Source organism: Drosophila innubila (assembly GCF_004354385.1).
Source record: "Drosophila innubila isolate TH190305 chromosome 3L unlocalized genomic scaffold, UK_Dinn_1.0 0_D_3L, whole genome shotgun sequence".
Classification (NCBI taxonomy): Eukaryota; Metazoa; Arthropoda; class Insecta; order Diptera; family Drosophilidae; genus Drosophila; species Drosophila innubila.
Window position 1 is genome coordinate 1,895,183 of NW_022995376.1, and position 25,317 is coordinate 1,920,499.

The 25,317-nt window shown below is 32.8% G+C and overlaps 3 protein-coding genes across 5 annotated transcripts; 1 reads left to right on the plus strand and 2 right to left on the minus strand.

The window, feature by feature from the left end:
- Positions 1-321: 321 nt before the first annotated feature.
- On the plus strand, positions 322-4,830 carry LOC117788798. 3 transcript variants are annotated; one of them, XM_034627667.1, is made up of 5 exons: positions 322-469; positions 533-728; positions 1,224-1,692; positions 2,504-3,165; positions 3,746-4,830. In XM_034627667.1, the coding sequence occupies exons 1-5, from the start codon at positions 397-399 to the stop codon at positions 4,257-4,259; spliced, it is 1,914 nt and encodes a 637-aa protein (XP_034483558.1). In that variant the 5' UTR covers positions 322-396; the 3' UTR covers positions 4,260-4,830. The 3 variants fall into 3 exon arrangements, with proteins under 3 accessions (XP_034483558.1, XP_034483560.1, XP_034483559.1); XM_034627669.1 differs by having other exon boundaries at positions 2,507-3,165; XM_034627668.1 differs by having other exon boundaries at positions 1,227-1,692.
- Positions 4,831-8,964: 4,134 nt separating this feature from the next.
- LOC117788031 (protein lin-28 homolog) lies at positions 8,965-14,575 on the minus strand. The gene is made up of 5 exons (XM_034626686.1): positions 14,335-14,575; positions 10,687-10,805; positions 9,932-10,080; positions 9,453-9,609; positions 8,965-9,356 (listed from the first exon to the last, which is right to left on the minus strand). Exons 1-5 carry the CDS (start codon positions 14,378-14,380, stop codon positions 9,270-9,272), a joined length of 558 nt encoding a protein of 185 aa, XP_034482577.1. The 5' UTR covers positions 14,381-14,575; the 3' UTR covers positions 8,965-9,269.
- Positions 14,576-21,657: 7,082 nt separating this feature from the next.
- Positions 21,658-25,304, minus strand: LOC117786986 (B lymphocyte-induced maturation protein 1 homolog). Its single transcript, XM_034625420.1, has 2 exons — positions 24,640-25,304; positions 21,658-23,122 (listed from the first exon to the last, which is right to left on the minus strand). The coding sequence occupies exons 1-2, from the start codon at positions 25,289-25,291 to the stop codon at positions 22,572-22,574; spliced, it is 1,203 nt and encodes a 400-aa protein (XP_034481311.1). The 5' UTR covers positions 25,292-25,304; the 3' UTR covers positions 21,658-22,571.
- Positions 25,305-25,317: the final 13 nt, after the last annotated feature.

The window sequence follows — 25,317 nt, forward strand, 5'->3', positions numbered from 1 at the left end:
AAATATTTGAAACCAAACAATTATTTAATTAACAATTTAACAAATTAAACTTAATAAACAATTTCGATTGTTAAAAATACATTTGTTTCTAACGTATATTTGCAGTCATTTAATAACGGTTTTTAGTTTTTGTTTTTATAACGCGCTTTTAATTTTCGCGCGCATCTGGAAGAAATGCACTTAAAAATACCCACTTTACATGCGATACCTACGATAGTGCACACATCGCTTCAAACTATCGATAGCTTGCAGTGTTGTATTTTTCGTCGCCGCTGTTAACACTGCTCGCTCAGCCATATGTAAAAACAACAACAACTTGTGGCATGCAAAAATGAAATGCCGACGGCGCGAATTTTAGAAACTTTTAATAAAATAATATAAAAGAAAGATAAAAACATGTTTAATGCAGCAACGGTAGACAGCGAAATAGGGCAACTGTCAAGCGTGCAGGCGGGACCCGAAACCAAAGGTGAGTGTAGAAATTTAAGTTTTTTGTTAAGTATTTCAAATAGCGTCCCTTTTTTTTTGGCAGAATATAATTTATTGCGTGCGGATGAAGAATATCGCAATGGCAACGAGGAACACTCGATTTATTATCAGGTGAGAGCGCTGTTTCAATCCGCGGACATGCGACTTTTAACCGAGGCTCAGCAACTGGAAAGTCAAACGCCAGCCACCAACGAAATTGTCAATTTCGCCAGCGACAGAGAGAATAGCGATTACAAGAAGTGAGTTGAATATGTGAATGTGTGGTGAATAGCCGACTCCAAAATACCTTATTCCACCATTCTACTGTAATTATTGCTCAATTATTGCTACAACTGTCCAATACAGTTTGTCAAAAAATTTTAGTGACAAATAGCTAAATTTTACATACAGTAGGTCAAGTAATTGTTTTGACAAATAATATTTAAAAGCATATTTCTTATTATTTATTTTAATTCTGTGATAAATGTTGCTTTATTCAAATTACGATAAAAGTGAAAACTTGAGATTTCAAATTTTTAATTTTCAAAATTTCAAAGGGGGGAAGTGAGTATTTTTTTTTACCAAAATATTAAATATACATATTTTATAATACAAATATATTATAAAAAAGTATACATATTTAATTTGGCAAATAAAAGAAGCCCATCGATTATTATTATTTATTTATTTTTCTTTATGTGAATTTACTTCATTGTAAATACAATTACTTGACTAACTGTATCCCTACTCCCCAGCAGCAACTCATTTTTTAGCAACATTTTGAAGCATCATCAGAAACTAGAGCAGCGCAAAGCAAAGCCCAAAGAAATTCCCATAGATCCGCTGGATTTTCTGGAGGATTGTCCGGATGCCATAACGGGATTCAAACGCATTGTGAGTGTGTGCCAAGAGTTGCCACCGGAGTGGTGTGTGTTGCAGCTGTGCAAGAGCTTCAATGCTGCAACAACTTATTCCACATTCTATGACATTGCCGGTGCCAAAGGCGACATTTATGTCACCCTGTTGCGTCATTGTCGCAGTCCCGAATTGGGACCAATTTGTCTGCACTTTAACGACGATGCACTTGGCGACATCTTCAAGATATATGGCACTTTGGTGGAGCGTTTTAGACGCGTCGTCACCGTCGATCCGGCGGACGTGAAGTCGCAGGTGGCAAAGGCCAAATATTGGAAGGAACTCAATGCATTTGAAGATGATTTAAAGGTGACACTACTTTACACACAGTATGTGCAGTAATTGTTTGGAAAAGCATACAAGTTCACATATTTACTTTTGAGTAAAAGTCTTAGTATATAAACTAAAAATAAAATTAAATATTGTATTATATGTTTAGTTTTTCTATTGTCAAAACAATTTCTTGTCATTATATACAATAGATCAATTACTTTGTCAAAACAATAACTCTTTTAATTGCTTTTAACGACTATAAATTGTTATCAAGCGAACAATTAAATGTATAAAATTTTAATTTAATTTTTGGAAAACAATTACTTAATAAATTGTATAAAATTATATGTAATTGTTTTGACAAATTGTTTTCCAAAAGTTAAATTACAATTTTATACATTTAATTTACAACAACTACTTAATAAATTGTATATATTGATATGTAATTGTTTTGACAAAGTGATAATTAACATATATAATTTTATAGCCCCCTTTTACGATGTTTTCTAAATTTGTTCACATTTAAATTTATTTGTTTTACTTAAAATGAAATATAAAAACGTATGTTTAAATAGGTAAAATCAACAGAAAACATGAAGAAAGTAAAAATATTTAATCCAGAATCCTTTGGCTATTAGATTTTCTCTTGCACATTCAAAGAAAGTATATATATATTTAAATGTTCTTATAAATGTACTATAAAAACTGAAAGTATCTGACATTATTCTTTTTTTGTAATATTTTTAAAAAGTTCTGTTTATTTTTATCTTCTTCCAAACATTTACTTGAGCAACTGTCTTTTTTATATACTCGAATATATAATTAATATATTTCTTATACCTTGCAGAAGTTGATCGATGATTTCAGCAGCGCTTTTACGCCTTATTGCTTCTTGTTCCTGGGCAATCGTTATCACTGCGCTGCCGTGGAGCAACAAACGAAGACTGTCTTTGCCCGCGTGGATGAGTTTTGTGTGGATCACAATTGGAGAAATCATCTGAGAATTCTCTTGTCGCAGGCAACGTTGCATGCGAATCGCTTGCCACATGCTGAGATGACGCAACTGAGCTCTGAGCTCAGCAATCACAATGAGACTGAAGCAATGCTCGTCTATGAGCTGCTCAATAATTGCGCCAGCGAATGGGAACAGCTGGAACAGCAACACACACTGGCTGTGAAGCGTTTTCCCATCATTCTTGTGGTGGACGAGCTGCTGGATCACTTGCATTGGGAGCAGCTGGCGCCAATGCAGGAGTGCACAAGAATCAAATCGCTGCACACTTTGTGGCGTCTTTTTAAATGCCACAAGTCGCAAATACAACACGGCTATTATACAGTCAACATAATGCGTGGCATGAGTCTCGTCAATCCCAATGCGGATCTTGTCAACTCTGGACGTCGTCTGCGCGGCTTTCTCGAACATTGGCTGTCCCACTGGCACAACATTTTCGAGACAATGCCCACCGAGCAGCTGATGACGGAGCAGGCCTTTAAGGCTGATTGCTTTGTGTATGTTTAGGCAATATATCTATACGAATTTTGACATATAATATTAAGAATATCAAATTTTCTACACAAAAGTTTAGAAGACAAAACTAGAAGCATATAATTTGTAAATAATAATCGGGAGAACCAAATTAGGTAAAGTTTTATTAGAATATTTCAACTCAAAGAAATACTAAGAACTTTAAAATTGGAACAGCCGAAATTTAAAATAATATACTTAAAAATCAGATCACTTATTTAGTATATATAATAATAATATAATAAATAATGTTATTAGAAGAAACCAAATTAAAAGGAAAAAGTTAGAAAATTTGAAACCGCGCGGTTTTTGTTAGCAGCATTTCCATTATTATTTATTTATCGTTTACTTCCGAAACTTTTTCTCATATAAATTTCCTTATTTAAATTTCCTTATTTATGCTTCCCTTTTTTTCCTTTTATATTTTGGTTTCTTTTAAGTTTATTCTCATTTTTTTCTTTGCTTCTGTAATTCTTAAAAAAATATATTCGAAATTCGTATGATATATTAATTTTAAACAATCTTAGCCATCTGCAAAGTTATTAATGGTTTTCTTTTTTCTAGATATGCTGGCCATGGTTCTAGTTTGCAGTACGTGTCCAGTCGTGTCATCTATCGCAATCGCATCCAAGGCGTTGTCTTTCTCTTCGGCTGCGATTCGACGCGCGTGATGAGCACAGGACTCTACAGTGCCTTGTATGGTGCCCAGGATTATTATCATGGGGCACTTTGTCCCACTGTCGTGGGCTGTTTAATGCCAGCTCTCGATGCCAACATGGATTATGTATCGGCCAATTTACTGAGCCGTTGGCTATCGCCCGCCAATCAACAGGTTATACCCTGGACACAAATTGATCGGGCTGCTTGGGTATCCCAAGGCACTGTCAAAGCCCAAAAGGGTCTCGATAAGACTGTGAAACAGCTCACTGACTATCAGGAGGGCAGTCTCTGCTCGATCCTGGCCAGCATTCAGTTGGGCGAAGTTGAATCGAAGATCTACAATTGTTGTGTTTATGTTTGTCGCGGTTTACCTGCTTGGAATTTAGCCGTGAAAAAGTTGCCATTTTCAAATCCTTAACTAGCTAGTCATCATGTACAAAGTAGGACAGTTATTCAATTATTTAAAATAGAGAAACTTAAAGCTATTTTGTATGCCAACATTGTTAAACTAAGTAAATAATGTGGAATCAAGCCTGAAATGATTTTTTTATATTTATATGGCAAGTAATTATAATAACTCGAATGACATTTTTTTTTTACTTTTTGGGTTCCGCACCTCGACTTGAAGCAGAATATTTTCTGTGCCGTTTAATTCTCAAGAAAAATGTTCTAAAATTGCCATAATATACACCAGTTTTAGTTATACACCATTATTATTTTTATTTTGTATATTTCCCTTTCATTTCCATCAAGTAGTCTTTTTAAAATCTTTATCGTTGTAATATTATTTTTTTTAAATCTCAAAAATTTCCTTAACGCAATATTTTATGATAGATTACAACTCTCTTTAAATTTACCAATTTACTCCTCAACATTTGCATTAAAAAAAGTGCATAAAATACAAATAGATGAAGTACAACACTTAGAATCGCTTTAAAACATATCAAATGACAATCCGATGAAATAGAATAAACAAAATGTGCTCTTAACTTACCTTTTTTTTAAATGTGCAAGATTTGTGTGTAGATTAATTAGTTGAAGTTGCGTTTATTATTTTAGTTTAAGAATTTGTGTCGTTTGGCACTGTTTATTAAGTTTTAATTTTCAGTTTAAGTTGAGTTTAACTTAAACATGATTTTTTATATTATGTACAAATTGTTTAGTTAAGCTTATGGGAACATTAACCGTTTAGTATTGCATTGTTTAATATTGAAAATTGCACTGTTATTTGAAACATGCCAGAGTCAATTAATTTTCCTGTGCAGGATACAAATTTATTAAATATTTTTTTGTGATCGTGATTTTAAGAAATGAAAAATGTTTGATCAAGAAAACCGATGTGAAAAGGTGAAAAGTGAGGTGCTTTGACAGTTAGACAGATTGCTTAGAATAACAACAATTAGATCTTAAAGGAAACAAATTTTATTTTTATAAATTGAATTAATGTCGTAAATGCGGCGTGCCGAAGTCTAAATACCATATAGTTGAACTTTTATCAAAAAAAAAAAAATTAATAGAGGTCAAATTTGACACACTTGCAGGTCGAATTTTTCAAAACGTCGCCTTATTTCCCGATAAAATTGTCATAACTTTGTTGTCCCAACATTTCAAACTTGTATCTCGAACAGCTTGGCCTGCACAATGATACATGAGTGAGTAAGTGTACAGGACGAACAGCTTTATATATATAGATATCGAAATATTTTTTTGTTTTTCCTTTTTTCAATTTGGAGGGCAAACCTTGATTTAAGAATCAATGATGACCCTAATAATTAAGTAAAAATTCGCTGCTTGCATTCCCAAGCTAGATATTATTTAATATCTTAGCCGAAACGGAGCTGCACCCAATTTGGCTAAGAAGTTGGTCAGAACACGCCCATCTATTTATTTACTTAACTCATGCTCGCATCGTTGTTGCTCGTTCATTTTTCTATTTGGTAAAGGGGGAGTGAAGGGGGCTGGTACTGGGCCAAGGAAAGAGTTTGGCCCTCAACTTCAACCCTCAATCTACTTGACCTACTAACTGTCTGTCGCATTATGACACACATTTCATTAATTAGGCGCTGCCAGCGCGAATAAAATCTCGCTCTTGACGACCTTCGGCCTGGGCCAATGCGGCGTATGCGTAATATTTTAGCGATTGCTCATCGAATTAGTGTCACAAATGTGCATGCTTTAGAACGCACCACACCAAGCCCGTGTAAAAATCACAACAACGAAAAAAGCATCTAGACATACACAGAAAACAAATCTCTACATAATTACCAATTTTACCAGAATTTTGACAGCTAAAATAAACTGGAATTGGAAAGAAATAAAAGTAAAAGAAGATGAAAAAAAGACTAAGCTGAAATGCACTCGAAAAAATTCGTTTTTATCTTAAAAACTTTTTTTTATTTGAAAATAATTATTTTAATATTTTTAAATGTAGCATTTCAAAAGAAAACTTAAAAAACTAATTTTAGTCTGACTTTTTATAATTTTTTAATTAACACTTTTTTTGTTTTGCAAATTATTTTTTATAACAACTGCTTTATTTTTGTCTCAATATAAAAATATAAATTTTAAATACTTTTTTTATTGCAGCTTGTGTAATAATTCTAAATCTTGTTCAATTTGTATATTTTTTTAAATCCTTTTCTTATTGCTAAATAACATTTTTTGTTGCCTGCCTTTTTTAAGTAAATAAATAAATCAAATTTTGTACTAAAAATTAGGCAGTTCAAGCAAAAATATTTTTTTCGAGTGCAAAAATCTATTAAAAACTGCAAAATAAAAAAACCTAACGTACTTAATTTATTTCTTATTTGTTTTTAGAATATTCAGCACATTAATGAACTTTTTACACTGTATTTGGCATTGATTTTAGTTCAAAATCGCTGATGATTTTTTTTCTGTGTATGTATTTGCCTAGATTTGTGGCATATATATTGAAAAGGGATCGTCCTTTGTCCTTCATGGTGCTAATGTCTCAATGCCGTGCCCAAGTGTATAAATCATGTTAGCAGCACTAAACTGAGGTGCATGCCACGCCCCCGCAGCACGACCTCACACCTAAACACACACACACACACACACCACACATACACACTCACACACACACACACAGAGAGCGAGAGATAAACATTCAAGTCCTGCTGGAGCTTGTAACATGACAGGCGACAGCTTTAGAAACAGGATATTACATAACAGGCGCTGCCTTAACATGTAAATGTAAACTGTACATGTATTGGTGTGTGCTGTAAGTGTATGTGTGCTTGTGTGTGTGTTTGCTCTGATTGTTGTCCTTCTTGTTGTTGTGCTTTTTTGCATTGCATTTGAATTTCTAGCTGACTTTATTTATTTTTTTATTTAACTTTTTTATGTTATTTGTTGATGCTTTCAAACACACACACACACACACACACACACACTACACTTACTTCATTTGCACTTATTGCAGTAATCAAAAAATGTTGTATTAAAAAACTTAAAAAACATTTTTGCAACCTTGAACAAATTTTTGACTTTTGTTTTTGCTTGTTTGCTTATTTATTTATTGCATTTTCATTTGTTATTTTTTCTGTTAAATATATGCATAAAAAAATTGCTTGTTTTTATTGAATTTCCTATGCAAAAAATTGTGTTACAAATGTTTTTTTTTTTTGTATTTTGTTTTATTTCTTTTGTTTTTGTTGCTGAAACGCGTTGTTAACTTTGTTGAAAATTCTTGTTGTTTATATTTTATTTGAATTCTTTAAATTATTTATTGTTGTAAATTATTTGATTTTATTTATTGTTATTGTTGTTGTTTGTTTGTTTTGTTTTTTTATATATATATATATATATTTTTTAAATCCGCCGCGTTGCACACACAACAATTTGCTGGCAGAGATAAACTGAGACTGAGACTGAGAAGCTGAGACGCGACTATCGATGTCCTTAGTTGCATCCAGAAGGATGTGCTCAGGCAACATCCTGGCCAAGGTACGAGCACAATATTTCTGGCCCAAAAAGTAAAAAAAAAATAAAGCGAAGCCAACAATGTTGCAAAAGCTGCTGCTGCCAACAACAACAGCAACAACAACAAAAATGCCATTTCAAACGCGACAAAAACAAACAAAAAATATATGAAGTGGGCAGAGGGGAGCAGCAAAGGGATATTCTCGCCCTCGCCCAGAGAGTCGAGTAGAGTCGAGCTGAGAGAGAGAGAGCGCAACTTTCACCTCTCGCGTGCGTGTCCTCGCACAATATTATTCTCATTGTTGTTGCTCCTATTTCACTTTCAGCATGTGGCAAGCACCACAAGGACCACAATGTTACAGGGTGGCAGGGTGGCAGGGAGGTACGGAGCATGTGCTACAATGATTCTGCGTTTTCATGGTGATTTCCCTCCCCCCCTAAAAAAAGCTTCGCCTGTTATTTTTGTTGCCACGCTCAGCACGTGACTTTGACAGAGCTTTCTTATCACTGTTTTGGTCCTTCCCAAAGGAGGTGTGTCTGTATGCGTGTGTTTGTGTGTGTGTGTGTGTGTGTGTGTCTGTGTGTGCTTATTACTGTTGTGTGCTGAGATTTAACGCTCTCAGGGCAAAGCTCTGCACAATGGGCAACTTTGACAAATTTTAAAGCAATATTATGCGTCAAAAATATAAAGACAAAAGAATTGTATATTAAAACTTAGAATATTAGTTGAGTTTTCCCAAGCATTTAAATCTTAAAAGTCAAAAAATGATAAAAATTTAGCTCTTAGAAGCCTTTATTTAAAACAAGTCTAAGAAAGAATTTAGAAGGAAATTTAAAAAAAAAATTATGTATTTAAAATTAAATGCATAATCAAAGCATTAATTAAAATGGGTTTTTTTTGTCAGCATTTAATAAATTTTAATAAATTTGTGACAGTTGATAGTAAAGAAACTTTCAATAATTTTTCATCAAATTTTTTTAAGTATTTGTACCTCACAATTTTGAAAAGTTTTTAAGGGCAAATGATTTACAGCTGATGGAAATCAGTGGATATCAGGAAATAACACAAAAATTGACAAGAAAATGTTGCAAAATTAATCTACTAGATAAATGCGCGAAAAAAATTGCTTTACTTTTCAACAAGTAACATCTAAAAAATTTAGATAATAATACAGTATTCATTAATTGTATACATTAAATGGCCTTTCGTTTATTCTTTTTGCATTGTACAAAAAATATCTTAAGAGCTAGAGCTTAGAAAACTACAGTTGCGGTGCCTTTTCTGCCCATCTATTGATGCTGCCTGATGGCAACCAGAATACAACTGTCTAATAACTAAAGTTTCTAAAGTTAGTTTTTGTGTTTTGTACGTGAATTTCTCTTTGATTTCAATGCGTTTTGTACAAGTTTTGAACTTTGTGGTGCCCATGAGGATGCGAAGGAGTAGGAGTAGGAATAGGAGTTAAAGTATTCCCTAGGTATAGGGCTAGGGAGTTGCGACTCCTAAAGCTTCAATTGCTTCCTCTATGCTTTCGATGCTTTTGCTTCTGCTGCTGTCGTCGTGGGTTTGTGTCTGCGGAAGAAGGTAGATGCATAAAATGAGGTTAGTTTAGGTTACACCCTCTCTCTCTCTCTCTCTCTCGCTCTCTTTCTCTGTCGGGCTACTCACCACAGCTGCGTTGCGATGAGGACAATCGGCATGTAAATGGTCCTCGCTGCGACAGCGATGACAACGCTTCGGTTGAGGTCCTTGGGCGCATTCCGAGGCAATGTGATTGGCGAATTCGCCGCAATTGTAGCATCGCATGCGGCGAGTTTTTCTATTGCTGCAGCGAAAATAATAAATTGCAAATTATAGTGATTTATATATTATTGAATATTTTTTATTTTAAATATTGTCGACTGTTTTTTAGTACAAATAAACTAATAATATAAAAATTAATTAATGTTAAGATATATAAAGATATATATTTATTGATTATTTATTGACTACTTTAAATAAATAATTTATTTGTTGATTTCTAATAGTTTATTTTTTTTTTTAATAAGTTTATATTTTTGATAAAATAATACAAAAAAATATATGATTTAATTTGTTAATTCCTACAAGTTTTTTTGTTGTTATTAAATAATATAATTTCGACTTACATGCGTGGCCTGTAGGTGCTGCCATGACAATCGTCGCCTTGTCGCCCGGAAACTCGAGTCGCCTCCAATCCCCTCGCCGTGCGTTGGCATTCAAACTCCACCTCCTCCTGCTCTCCCAGCGAACGAAAGCCGGACATTTGTATGACACTCTGTAGAGTGGAAATTAGTATTAGTATTAAAATTCAGGAATGGCAAAACAGGGTTTTAAGTAAAAAAAAAGTTTTATTTAAAATTTTAGGTATAACACTAATTTTTTATTTTATTTTTATAGAATTACATTATTTTTATACCCTTAGCGTATTGCAAAAAAAGGCAGAATGTATGTAACAGGCAGGATCAACAGTCGAGTCGATTGTCTGTCCGTCTGTCTGTCCGTCTGTCTGTCCGTCTGTCTGTCCTGTCTTGATTAAACTAATAATTAGTATCAAAAACTTTGTTGTTTCTTATTTCTTACGATATTCCAAGCAAACTTAAAAACTGTGTATTTAATGGTATTTTATATAGCCCTGAAAAATGTTGTTAATACACGACTACGATATCATATAGATGCCGTAGGAAAGATCGCCTAAAAATGTAATTTTTGTATGAAAAACTTTTGGTATTCTATAATTATTATATTATATATTAACATAATTAATTTAATAAGTGTTTGTGCTTGTTTTTCTTTATAAACATCCTTTTTAATAAGTTTAGCGGTTGTCTGCAAGGGAATTGCGTGTTTGACGTAATAGGAAAAATTCTTTTTTGTAACGCACCTGATGTACAAAGACCTCCTGTCCGCCATCGTTGGGCGTGAGAAATCCCCAGCCCTTGGCGACATTGAACCATTTGCATTTGCCCAGACGCACACAGCCGCATTCCTCGACAGGATTCGCTGTAATTAACAAAAAAAAAAAAAAAATAAGGAAGAAATATATTAGGGCAATGTAGAAAAGTGTAGAGGACCTTGAGTTCAATTAACATCCTGAACGCAGACAGGCTGCAATTGTATTTTTTTTTGTTATTCAAATGAGCAGCAGCTGAACAACTTTAAAGGCATCGTCTTCGTGTCCTTGTCCCATTTGCCACAACAAAAAAACTCTATCACAACAACAACACACATCTAAAACAGGTTTCGTTGTTGTTGTTGTTGTTTTTTTATTAGAAATGCCTGTGGAGAGAGTCGAAAGACTCTGGATTGTATGGAATTAAAGTGCTCTGAAATGTTAGGTGTTGTTGTTGTTGTTCCAAATTTATTTTTGGTATTCATTTCTTTATCTGTGACATGCGTGAGTTTTATCTACAACCATAATACTCACATACACTCACACACACACACTCACACACTCATCCACTCATTCATTCATTCATAATTTCGTTTTTCGTTGAGTTGCGTTCCATTTTTATTGCTGCTTATCTTTTTGCCTGTCGTTTGCTTAGAAGTATCTCACAGATACTCTCTCTTACTTACACGACTGATAGCTCTTATCTGAAAACCAAATACACTCGTACTTTTATGCATTTTTCTCTTGCAGGGTGGAAACTTATCAGCTTGTGTTTTCTTATTGAAAACATTTGTTGCTTTGCTCAGTTCGATTTCAAGAAACTGGAATTTTGCTGTGATAAATGTTATGAGATAAATGATATGTAAGATTTCACCCTTACTTAGCGCTCACTTGTTAAGTAGTTCTTTTATTTTAGATCCTAAGTGCAAGATAAAAATGAATAAATTTTGAAGCAGAATCAAATAAGAAGCCAAATAATGCTGAAAATGACATTCCGCATGAAAATCGCTTAAGTTTTGGAAAAGTTATGGGATTTTGAAGTTTTTGAGTAAGTGTCCAGGGGCAATTCAAGGGAAAGACCGATAAAATAGACAGTGAAAGTCGAAAAATATGAAATGAAAAAAATAAAAAATATTTTGATGCAGAATCAAAGAAGGGGTCAAATTATGATCAAAATGATATTCCGCATGAAAATCGGTCAAATTTTGGCAAAGTTATGGCTGTTTGAAATTTGAGATAAAGTGTCAAGGGGTAAGTATGAAAAAAATTCACAGTGATGACCAAAAAATTAAATTTTTTAAGTTATTAAAATTTTGATGCAGAATCAATGACGGAGCCAAATAATGATCAAAATGATATTCCGCTTCAAAATCGGTTGAGTTTTGGCAAAGTTATGAGAGTTGAAAGTTTTCGAGTATCGGTCATGGGGCAAATTAAGGGAAAGTTCGGATAAAATATACAGTGAGAGAGAAAAAAATACAATTTTTTAAATGAATAATATTTTGATGCAAAACCAAAGAAGAGCCCAAATAATGATCAAAATGATATTCCGCATCAAAATCGGTTGAGTTTTGGCAAAGTTATGAAAGTCAGACTTTTTTGAAAAAGTGTCAAGGGATAAGTCACAGAAAAGTACGGATAAAATAGACAGTGAGAGATGAAAAAAACCGAATTTTGTAAAGAAATAATATTTTGATGTAGAATCAAAGTAGAGCCCAAATAATGATCAAAACGGTATTCCGCATGGAAATCGGTTAATTTTTGACCAAGTTATGGGATTCGGAAATTTTTGAGTTAGTGTCAAGGGGCTTGCCACGGGAAAGTACGGATAAAAAAGACAGTGAAAGGGGAAAAATATGGAAAATTTAAAAAAATAAATATTTTGATGCAGCATCAAATTGGAGGTCAAATAATGATTAAAATGATATTCCGCATGAAAATTTGCTTAATTTTTTTCGAAGTTATGACAGTTTGAAGTTTCTGATTTATAGAAATCGACACAGTTCTTTAATTATAGCTGAAATTTATGAATATATATTAACAATTTATTACAAGATATTAAGATTTTAATAAAAACGTCGTTTTTTTAAACAAACTCAGATTTTCACGAATTAAATAAATTTGATAATTTATAATTTTTCCTACTCTACTCAATTTAATTTAATTTAAATTTTATTAATTCAATTTTTTAAATTTTGTCTGCTCAACTCAACTTAAACATATACATTTTTCAACTCAATATCTGCCCTTCTTCTTCGGCTTCTGCTGTAAAGTATCTGAATTAGTTTATAAATATGTAAAGATGAAGATCTCTTCCTTTTCTATTCAAAACAACCACCATATGCCTGAGTGAACGCTGGGAAACTCGTCTATTAACATTATTAACGCTTAATTGTTAAGAAAAATCGTTCAAGTATAAAAAAGAAGAAGCGCCAAAAATTAAGAAAGTCTTTATAAATTTTTAACATAAAAGAAAACTTGTTTTGTAATTTAAAAATTAAAAAAATTAAAGTAAATTAGAAATTTCGTCACTAGCACGGATTATGATTTTGGAAAATTAGTCAAGCAGAAATAGCTAAGCCGAATAAAATATCTGAAAATTGTTTGTGGTCTGAATTTTTGGGCATATATATGTATATGTATTATGTACATAGGCGATAGGGCGGTTTACAGAAGCAGACTGCATTTAGGGTGAGGGGTGCCGAGGGGTGCAGAATTGCAGGGTAGGGGGTGTGATGGTGTTGCGATTTGCAAGCATTTTGAGGGTTGATCGAATACTTTTCCCTCTTTGCACATAGAGATTGCCAATAAAAAAGTCCGAATGCCAAAAGCAAAACACAAAATGCGAAAAAAACAAATCAGAAAAAAAAGAACTGCGCAGTACATAATAAAAAAAAGCAAAACAAAAAACCGAGCTGGGGAAAGAGAGAATGAGAGCAACGATCTTTGTGGCCAATCAGCAACGAGTTTGATAAGATTGTTTTTAATTTTTTTTTTTGTAACTTTTTCTAGACGACATAAACAAAAGTGAAACTAGTTTTTTGAGTTTTTTGTTTTGGATACGCTATTTGGTGATTAAAACTACACAGGTACAAAAGCATACGATAGAATATAAAAATATAGAAATTATTTACTTTAAATATATGCCTATAAATTTTATTTTTAATATTACAACTTAATTTAACAATAATAAAACAGTAATAGCTTTAACTTAATTTTTCAGTTATGATTAAGCAAATTTTTCAATTATATAATTTAGTATTAATTTTTAATTTTTATTTTATAGTTATACTTAAACTTTAATTAATTATTTAGCTGAACTCAAATTTTTTATTTTTTCAGTTTTGATTAGAAAATTGAATAATGTAATTTATTCTTAATTTCACATTTTTGTTTTATAATTGTGTTTAAACTTTAATTATTTATTATTCTCTCTGTCAACTGCTTTAAGTTGACTTTAAATAAAAAAATTTGATTAAATAAAATGTATATTAATTTCAAAATTATTTTCTCTAATTTTTAAGCATGTTTTTTTTTAATAATTATATATTTTTGTCTCAAAACTCAAAAAAAAAGAACTGAAATATTTTCTCTTTGTGTAAAGGGGCAAAAGAGTGGAAGGGGATAGTGGTGATTTACCTGGCGAGGAGGCGCTGCTCGTTGATTCCACATTTGGAATTTCCATTTTTTTAAGCTGTATTTTTATATTTAATATTTTCTTAATATTTCAAAAAATATACATATATTTCTTAGTTTAACTTTGACTGCATTTTACAACTGCAAGCAGTTTGTTTAAAAACACACACCGACTTGAACACACACACACACACTTAGTTGCAGTTATAGTTACAGATACAGATACAGATACACACACATACACGTAAAGAGAATCTCGAAATTGTTGGAAAAACGCTGCCGCTGCGCACGACGCACTTTGTCAAACTGAATTGTGTGTTGCGTTTTACTATTTCTAGGAAGGGCCCAAATAACATACATAAATACACACACACACATACACACAGAGATACACACAGATACATATACAACACTAGAAGCACCACAGAACAGAAAGGCCCGAAAATTATAGCTGTATCTTCGAAATAATATTCAAACACGGCCACGACGCACAACATGAGTGTCAGAGTGTGTGTGTATGTGTGTGTATAACACTGTATGTGTGTGGAAAAACATTTTAGTCGAGCGTGGTGAGCGTGAAACGTAACAAGCGTAAATGTATCTGTCAGATACTTTACGTAGCGATCGCACAGCGCGCGAGTGAGACAAACAAAGCGAGCAGTGAAGTTAAAAAGAGACAGGCCGTTAGGTCGAGCAAGAGAGAGTTTAATAATGAGAGCACATTTCATAGAGTTTTTGGTCGTAGAAATGTATCTGCGTTTTCAGATACAAATTTCAACTGTACGCACGCGAGTTACGAAAAGTATTTGTAGCTCAGCACAGGACAGCCAGCTGTTATACTGTCATACTTGTATACTGCCACAGCACTGCTAGACAAAGTGATTATTTTGATTTAAATTTTGATTAAATATTTATTATTAATTTTTAGCTCCACGTAGATTCGAAATATATAACATTCAGTAAACATTCTTCGTAATTAATCTATATAAAGTTGTGATTTATAACTCCACGAAAAATTTCGAGTTGATTATCAGCTCTTCAAAAAATCACAACATTTTTACCAGTTAGAAGATACTTTATTAAAGATTTCATAACTTTTCCCAACCCTGTTTTTCTTCTGTTATATACTTCAGCTTTTATATACATTTGCTGCCTGTTTCTGATAGGCTGCTTTGGTTTTTTAAGGGTTTAAAAAACGCACAGAAGTCTGATTGGTGAACCGTAAAAAAATTGCATAAAAAAATTGCACAACAACCCGCACAACTTTCAATATTATACACATACAGACAGATTTACCACCCCACAAAAATATTGAGAGTGTTGCAAGATTATGCACACAAATTGCTTATGTCGCGTGGCAAACGTGGCAGACATTTTTACCCCCGTGCCACGCAATCACTGTGCAACATTTGGCGAACTGTTGTTGTTGGCAGGCAGGCAGGCAGGACATGGATGCAATTTATCATGCCACGTGCCGCTGTGTGGCATGCCAAATCGTCGACCAATGCCACAGAAATGTTTGATGACAGCGCAACCGAGGGGCGGTTGTTCAACTGACGAGAGTCGTGTTCAACCGACGAGCCGAGTTGAGATTTTTTGAATGAAAAAGGAAAACACTGTTCGAGGACAAGAAAATGCGTTAGAAAAATGCTGTGTTGCAAGCAATTTATTATAATTCAAATATTTTAAAATTTTGAAACAGAATATTTTATTCTATAGGTCAAAAGAAATAAAAAATTAAAGTGATTAATTTTTAAATGCAGTAACTATTAAGAAACCACATAATGATCAAAATAGTATTCCGCAAGAAAATTAGTTAAGTTTAGACAAAGTTATGCATGCTTGAAGTCTAATAAAACTTGGGGCTTTGGAACTTTACAAGTCAAATTTTTTGTCAGTTTTTTCATGAAATTTTACAGAAAAATGAAACCTCCCAAAATCAAATTTAAAGTGTCGTTTTATGCTTATTTGGACCCCAGAAGTTGATTAAAATTAAAAACTCAAGATTTAAAATTTTGAAAAAAATATTTTTTTCGAAAAGTCAAAGGGGGGAGTACATGATGTTGTCGGAAAAATGTCGAAAATTAAAAATTTTTTAAATTTAATAATTTTTATATGCAGAATCAATTTGGAGATCAAATAAAGATCAAAGTGACATTCCGCGTGAAAATCGGGCTAGTATTGACACAGTTATGCAACTTTGAAGTGTCGTAAATTGGTAATTAGTCAGTTTTACCAATTACCAATTTACGACACTTCAAAGTTGCATGTAAGCTAACATTATATTGTATATGCGATTTTCCATTTTTTTAAAACTCTCGTAGTTGAGAACACTTTATCAAATATGTAAAGCTCAGATGGTTTTTTTTACATGGAAAATGCATATGTCTGATTGTTTTTTTTTTTGTGGAATCAGAGCAAGAGTCCTTTGCTCTGTTGTGGCTGCTGCTGCGAGTGAGAGGTCAGTGTCTAGGGTCAGTATGATTTTTATCCTTAATAAATGCAAACAACAACAAAGAAACAGAGAAAAAGAGAGAGAGACTGAGAATAAACGTTGGCTCAAAGGGGCGCCTGTAATCAATATTTTGCCGACAGCCAAGTCCTTTGACTATGTGTGTGTGTGTGTGAGTGTGTGAGTGTGTCCAGGCTGCAGTTACAATAAGAGAAATGAAAATCGAAAGTGCCCATTAGGGATACGAAGCACTCACATGCGCATAATTGGAACAGGATTAACAAGGCAGCCGCACATTGTGCATGCAATTGCCAGGACACAGTGCACTCTGGACAGCTGGACACTCGGACGGACCCGGACGGATCCATTGTCCATTGTCCATTGGTTTTTGGTACCCGCTCGATTGTCGATTGTCCGACTTGCATTTCCGGCATTTTTCCCGGCACAAAGGCCGAGCACGCGCTACAACAAAAGATGCTGAAAATAATCCGCTTTAAATACATGAAAACGTTGCCAAACAAAAATTCGACTCGCAGCTTCATGCAAAATTAAAATGGGGCAGAATCAAGCTGAAAATCTATGCAAAAATTTGTAATCAGAAAAGGTTGCATGCAAAGTGCTGGCAACGCACAGTGGTGCTTTTTTTGATATTTTAGCGCAAATATTACTAGCTAAACTTTTTAAAATATTTTTAGATTTTTATTCAGAAATCAAATGACCCAAGATAAATCATAATTGTTTTTAATCCTAAAAGTAAACTTTTTATAGTTGAAAAGTGTTTCCATTAAATTTCTAAAAAAAAATTGTTTTTGAATATTGAAAATTATTTTTTGTACTTTTCAATGCTTAAAATTATTTTTGTAGTTAGATGTTTTTTCTAGAAACTAATTTTCACAGTTAAAAGTTAAAATTAAAAATAGTTTTCATTTAAAATTGAAAAAACAATTATTTTTAATAAATTTTTAATTTTTTTGAATCTAAAGACTTTTTTATATAGCTTTAAAAAAACATAACCGAGAATTAAACATGTCGTACAAATTTTGAAAACACAAAAATGGCTTGTAATTATTAGTTAAAATATATATATATATATATCTTATTTACTAAATTTTTTTAAAAACTAAAATTAAATAAACTTTATTAACTTAATTTATTAAAAACTTCAAAAATAATAATATTTTATTTACTTAATTTTATGAATAAATAAAAATTTTAATAAAATTGCGCTAAATTGACGAAAATGACCACTGTGCAGTGGGCAGAAGTCCCGCTGTCATGCGTTTGACCCGCCCCGGCACCTCTAGTTGTTACTTTCTCCCACCCTCTCTACCCTCTACTGTCTCTCTCTCTCTCTCTCTCTTTCCCTCCTTTTCGCCCTCCCTCTCTCTCGATAATCTTTTCATGTTGTGTCCCTTTTTTATGGAAGAACGCACACAATTTGCATGTTCAGCGGGAGGCCTGATTATTATTACGATTGAGAGCCACAATAACTATGAGTATTCAAGTATCCGACTTTCACTTTTGATTGACACGTGATTGATGTTTCCATTTGCCACTGACAGCGCTCTCAGCTCGGAAAAGGAAAAGGAAAAGCCCTAAAGGAAGCGGAAAATGAGGGCACCTACAACAATTGTCGTTTACATCTATATCTATGAATAGCTTAGTTTAAGGATGTAAGTAGAAGGCAACGTTGGCTTAAAATGAGGTCACTTGAAACAATGATGAATGTTAAATAATGGAATTATTCTTGTGTTGGAAAAGTTTATTATAATAGGTATCTAATAAACATAAGCCCAAGTCCACAAGTCATTTTTTTTATACAAAAGAAACTAGATTTTAGATGATGTGTCTGTTAAATAAAAGATTATTAAAAAATAGTCCCTTGGAACTAAGGAAGCAACATTTTATCTGAGTTTTTTTTAAGTTAAACCGAAGGTTTTCTGGAATATATAGTATTTCATTAAGATCATATTGGGCACATATTATAATCCAGACTTGCCTAGAAAATTAATATATTTTAATTAGTATTCTGATATTAATATACCATTTTAAAAATCTACTTTAATTAACTAATTTCACGCTGTTTAATTCTGTTTAATATTCATAAAATATACCAAAAAGGGAGCACAACAAAATACTTCCTAGAATTTTAAAGAATTCAAAAAATGGACTAAAATGTGTGATCCTAAAAGTATACTACAGATTTTGAGACAAATTTATAAAGATGGCCATGAAACATTGGTCAAATTTAATTTTAAATAATTCTACTCTACTCTACATAATTTTTGACTACTCAAAAAAGCGTAATAATTTAATAATAAACATAGAATATACTCAAAAAACTATTTGCTGTAGTAACGACCTGTGGAGATTGCAGTGGCGCCATCTAGCGCTTGCAACTGGCAAAGTGCTTAAGATGTTTGTAAAAAATAAAATACTTTTTTGATTTTTTAGTATGAAATATTTTGTTTTTATTTATGTCATTTTGTTTCGTACTTGTATTAATTGTGGTTTTCATTTAGAGATATTTGTTTTTTAGAGATATTTTATATAATTAATAGGAATTTAAGTTGCGTTCAAATAATGTTTAATAATTTTTAGATTTATATATATGTATAGTCAATTATGGATCATCTTCTTGTCGCTTTCGTTTGCTTTTAAGAATTAGGTTTGGTTTTTTGTCTGGGCTTTTTTTGCTGTTGTTGTTATTATTGTGGCATAAAAGATGAATGTCAGATCATCTGTATGTGTGTGTATATATCGCTAACATTTGAAATGGATTCAACAAAATATGATCACTAATTTAAGGTTTTAATTGCAATGTTTGTTTGTATTTTTTTCTTCTCTTTTCATGATTTTTTTATGATTGCAAATGAAATTCGCTGCGTTTTTTTTTTTAATTGTGTATGAGAACCAATTTTGTACATTTGTGGATACAAAAACAATTAATAATCAAATAGATATAGATATATATTGGTATTTATATATATATATATATATATATATATGAATAACAAAGGCTCTACATGCACTCTTTATGTACTTAGATAAATATACAGATGCAGTTTGCAGTTGCAGTTAAAGATACAGATACAGATACAATTACAGATACAGATACATATATGGGAAATATTGATTCGCAATAAAAAGTTGACATACATATCAAGTATAAGTAATTACTTATCGAATATATAATGCAATATATTTGGATTTAATTTCAATCATGATCATGATTTATCAATCACGATCAATCAATCGATATTTTTTTGTTGTTATCATTTGTTTGTTTTGTTGTTGACCTAAATCAGAGTCACTTATAATACTAAGAAGCAGTCATTTATTCTCCATTTAAATTTACGTGTTGTCGTCACTTTTTGAATCCTGAAACAGATTTCAATTTACTGTACAAATTCTCCTCTTTCCCCCCTTAGACAATGTCCAACTACGACTACAAACGTGTGCTATTATAAATATATATTTAAATATTTATATGTTTATATATTTATTGCATATATTACAATGTTTTTCGATATTAAACCAAAAATTGCTGTTGTCCTATGAAAAAAGTTTGTTTTTTTCCAAAATATTTTCCATTTCTTTAGCAAAAAATCCTTAAAGTTTTGTATAAAATATCGAAAATGGGGCGGGGCAAATGAATGCGTTGTTCTTTTTGTTGTTGTTGTTGTTGTAGTGTTTATATAAGAGAGTATATATGTATTGTATATAGTAATTCGTTCAGTCTCAGTCTCACAAATAGGAAAGTATTACTTGCTATTTATTGTATTTTATTTTTTTATTTTTTAACCCTTTTTTTAAATTAAAGAAAATTTGTAAACTTGCCAAATATTGCACAAAAATTAACGAAATCACAACCAACAAACACATGCTCCGAGAAAATATAGAAAATCAACCGAAATCAAGCGAAATAAAAAATTCAATTTTGGTTTTTTTTTTTTTGTAATTTTGATTATCTTGTTTTTATATTTCCATGTATGTAGGTCATCTCGCTCTATCATTTTGCATCGAATTAGAATTAGATTATGCGTATATAAATATTGCATAGGCTTATATAAATCTTAAAGGCTAACATATATTATAAATATTTTTTATATCGCTAACTTTGCGTCTTTGTATCGAATACAAAAATACAAAATGTGAATTTTGCATAGTCTTAGTCTCAATTAGCGGGTCATCCCCCCCCTTTTAAACATCCCTTTACAAGACGAGCGCACGGAGTTAACAATAAATATTGCGTATACGCCGCGTGCTCTCAAGGGGATAAATACTTAAACGTTACGAATTGGTGTTGTTTCTTACAGTTAGAGCTGGTATTTGCTACAGTATATATAGTATATATAGTACAGTTTAAGATTAGACTTAACGCTAGTCAGCCTCATTAATATTATAAGCTTAAATGTTACATTCAATTACTTTAATCAGACAATGACAATAATTAACTAAGCATTTACTTAAATTACACATTGAGAATATATATAAAATATATATATATATATTTTTATATAAACGAAGACTAATTGAGAGCGTTTTTCAATAATTTTGGTAAAGTTTCAAATACGAATTCTTTTAAGTTAAGTTTTTTTGGAGCTGTTTTTTGAAGTTGTTTCTAATTAATTCTTTTTAAGGCGCAAAGTAGAGAAAGTTTATGATATATATTCTAAATATATTAAATATATATATTATGTGTTATGTAGTGTACTAATATTTTATGCATATTTATTTATTATTATTTATTTAAGATTATGTTTATTATGTTTCATAATACAAATACAATTGTAAATGTAAATGTGGACAAATGGAAACAGTCAAAAGCACCGATTTTTCAGCTAAGTTTTGTTTTTCATCTTGGTTTTTGTTATAATCATATAATAATCATAATCATAATGATAATGTTTAAACACTACTTGGCTACGTAATTAATAGACTAAACACTAGTTGAATGAAGCGGTTCATTAATCGTAATTTAACAGGCATTCATTAGATTTTGATTTTTTCCATACATTTTCTCTCGATTTATTTACAAAATTGTTGCACATAAAATACATACAAATATATATATTAAATATATTTATATATAAAATACGTATATGCAGTTTGACATCAGTTTTCTATATTTTTTCTACTGCCTTTTGTCTTGTTTCGCTTGTTGTTGTTCTTATTGCTTTCTGCTCAAAATTTGGAATTGTAAGCAAATTGTTTTTGTTTTTTTTATTTTTCAGTGCTAACGAAATTCAAATAAGGCAACTTGATTCTAATTGTTTATATATAATTATTATGTATAATTATATTATGTATATGTTCTGTGTGTGTGTGTTTACTTCTATGCATAACTGTGTCAAATGTACAACTAAAACTCAAATCAAATTTAAATGCATTTTCTTATGAATTGTATTTAATTTGCTGCTTGCATTTCGCTTATTTATTTATTTTTGTTATAAACAATATTTTTTGCTTTTTTTTAAATATTTATCAAAAATAATATGCGTTTTTTTTTATGTTTTTCTTGTTGGGAATTGCCAATTGTTGAGATCGTTTTTTTTTTCTTCATAGCGCGAAATGAGTTGAAATTTTGAGTGTGTGGATTGTGTGGATTGTGTGTGTGGATTCTATATGTACAAACTAATAATAATACTTGTGCTACAGTCACGTGCGTCTGTCTGTGTACCGTTAACTTAATTTCTACAACTTTTTCTTTTCTTTTCTTTTTTTTTTTGTTATTGCACTTTAATTTCTAATTAGAATTCTGTTTGTATTTTTTTTGTGAGTGTTTCTACGTGCACTCAATGATCATGGGCTGATTGGAGGATTCAATAACTGATGGTCGATTCTCCTGCGTCTGCACCACATGTGCCACATGTGGCAAGTATGAATCTTGCAACGGCTTCAACGATTTCGGCGAATGTTGCGTCATATGATGCGATGTTGCCAGTTGATGTTGCTGCTGTGCATGTTGCTGATGTTGCTGCTGCTGTTGCTGCTGTTGTTGCATGTGTTGGTGCGGCGTTGTGGGCGGTGGCAACTGATTGGCGGTGGTCAGCAACATTGGTGCACCGCCATGTCCATGTGGCGAGTGCAACAAATGTGATGTTGCATGTTGCTGCTGCTGCTGATGCTGCTGTTGTTGTTGTTGTTGCTGCTGCTGCTGCTGATGACCCTGTTGCAACTGTTGCATGTGCATGCTGCCGCCCAGGGGTATGAGACGCGGCGGCGACTGTCCGCCCGCCAAATGTCGCAGACTTGGATGCACAGGATGCGGATGTTGCATGTGTTGTTGCAACTGCTCGTATGCCTCACGCGAGTCCGGCTCCGGCAAATCTTTGTCTGCAACAAAACAATTATAAGACACTGTTAGTCAGGAATTTTAAATAATTAGTTGATTGAGATACAATAATTAAATTTAAATTATTATAATTATCATAAAAATTTTAAGCAAATATCTATAATCTTTACAACATTTTTTCACTTTTATTCTTAGTTAAAAAAAAAATAGTGGGCAATAACAGTCGAGCACGCTCAACAGTCTGATACCCTGTGCCCAGGTACTCTGTACTGAAAGTTGATTTTCGACCGATTGTCCCGATGGCAGCTATATGATATATGAAACCGAATTGAACCAAATTTGCTTAGAATGTACAAACCCAACGTACAGACATATTTTACCAGTTTGGTTGAGATATCTCAACAAACAAACAACTTTTTCATACTAAAAGTTGATTTTTGACCGATCAGTCATATGACAGCTATATGATATGGTCGACCGATTTGAACGAACTTCGGTCAGGGTAGACAAAACCAAGTTAAATGCATATTCTAGATTAAAATATTTAAAAAAACAAAAAACTTTTCCATACTAAGACTTAATTTTCGATTGAGCCTCCCTATTGCAGCTATATGATATGGTAGACCGATTTGAACCAAATTTGGTCAGGATGTATAATTGCAGCCCAGATGCATATTCTATCAGTTTGGTTCTGATATCTCAACAAACAAAAAACTTTTTCATACTAAGACTTAATTTTTGATGTATCGTTCCTATGGCAGCTATATGATATAGTGGTTCGATGCAAAAATAAAAACAAACTTGATCTGCATATGGTATCCAGGAACCTACATACCAAGTTTGAAGTCTCTAGGTCTTTTGGTTTCTGAGATCGACGCGTTCAAACAGACGGACAGACAGATGGACAGACGGACAGACAGACGGACAGGCAGACAGACATGCCTCAATCGACTCGGCTGTTGATCCTAGTCAAGGAAATACACGTATATACTTTTGGAGGTCTGCCACGCCCCCTTTTGCCTGTTACATACATTCTGCCAAACATATTATACCCTTTTTTGCCCCTTTCCAATGGGCTCAGGGTATAAAAAGAGTTTCATATATTAATAGTAATAAAAAAAATGTTGAACTAACAATGTTTGTAAATTATGAAAATTTTAATTTAAAATGTTTTTTATTCCTTTTATAAATAATGGAAACTAAGCTTTAAGCTCAATTTGTATTGCATAGTTTTTTGAGTAAGATCAAAAAGGAATTATATTCTAATTTATTGATTAAGAACGATTTTTAGTTTTGGATAATGATGCCTTTATCTCAATTTGTATTGCATAGTTTTTGGAGTCAGATCAAAAATAAGAATTATATCCTAATTTATTGATTAAGAACAATTTTTTTTTTTTTTTTTTTGTTATTTGAAAAATAAGTTCAAGCTCAGTTTGTATTGCATAGTTTTTTGAGTGAGATCAAAAATAGGAATTATATCCTAATTTATTGATTAAGAACAACTTTTTTTTTTTTTTTTTTTTTTGTGTTATTGGAATATGGCGCGAAAACTCACCTAGACACTCGGATGTGGCAGCTGCCGCCATGGCAAGCTCCTCCTCGAGATTGTTGGGCTTGCAACTCGTAGTTTTCCAGTGAGTGCGCAGCCCTGAAGCGCTGATATACTTCTTATCGCAGCCCTGGCACACATAGGGACGATCATTTGTGTGCAAACGTTTGTGCAACTTCAGATGCACAAACTGTGTGAACTTCTGCGGACAGAGATCACAAGCATAGGGCTTTTGACCACTGTGCAGGCGTAGATGCGTCTTCAGGTTGGAGGTGCTGGAGAAGCGCTTCTTGCAGATGTCGCACTGATGCGGCTTCTCGCCGGTATGCACCAAATGATGCTTCTGCAGGTGGGCCAACTGGGTGAAGCTCTTGGTGCAGACGTTGCACTTGAAAGGTCGCTCCCCGGAATGCGTGCGAAGATGCACCTTGAGATTACTGAGCTGGCCGAAGGTCTTGCAGCACACATTGCACTCGTAGTGCATTTTGCCATCCTTCTTCTTGAGCGGATACGGCAGCGAGCGATAGCCACGCGAAGCCAAGGAATTGGGACTCAAAGGGCTGCCACTGCGTGGACAAGAGTTGCCATCTGGCGACAGTGAGCTGGGCGGCGATATCCTCAGGGGAGACAGTCTTTGTAGCGGTGTCAGTGGCTGCATCAGCGGATGATTCAGCATTTGTGTGC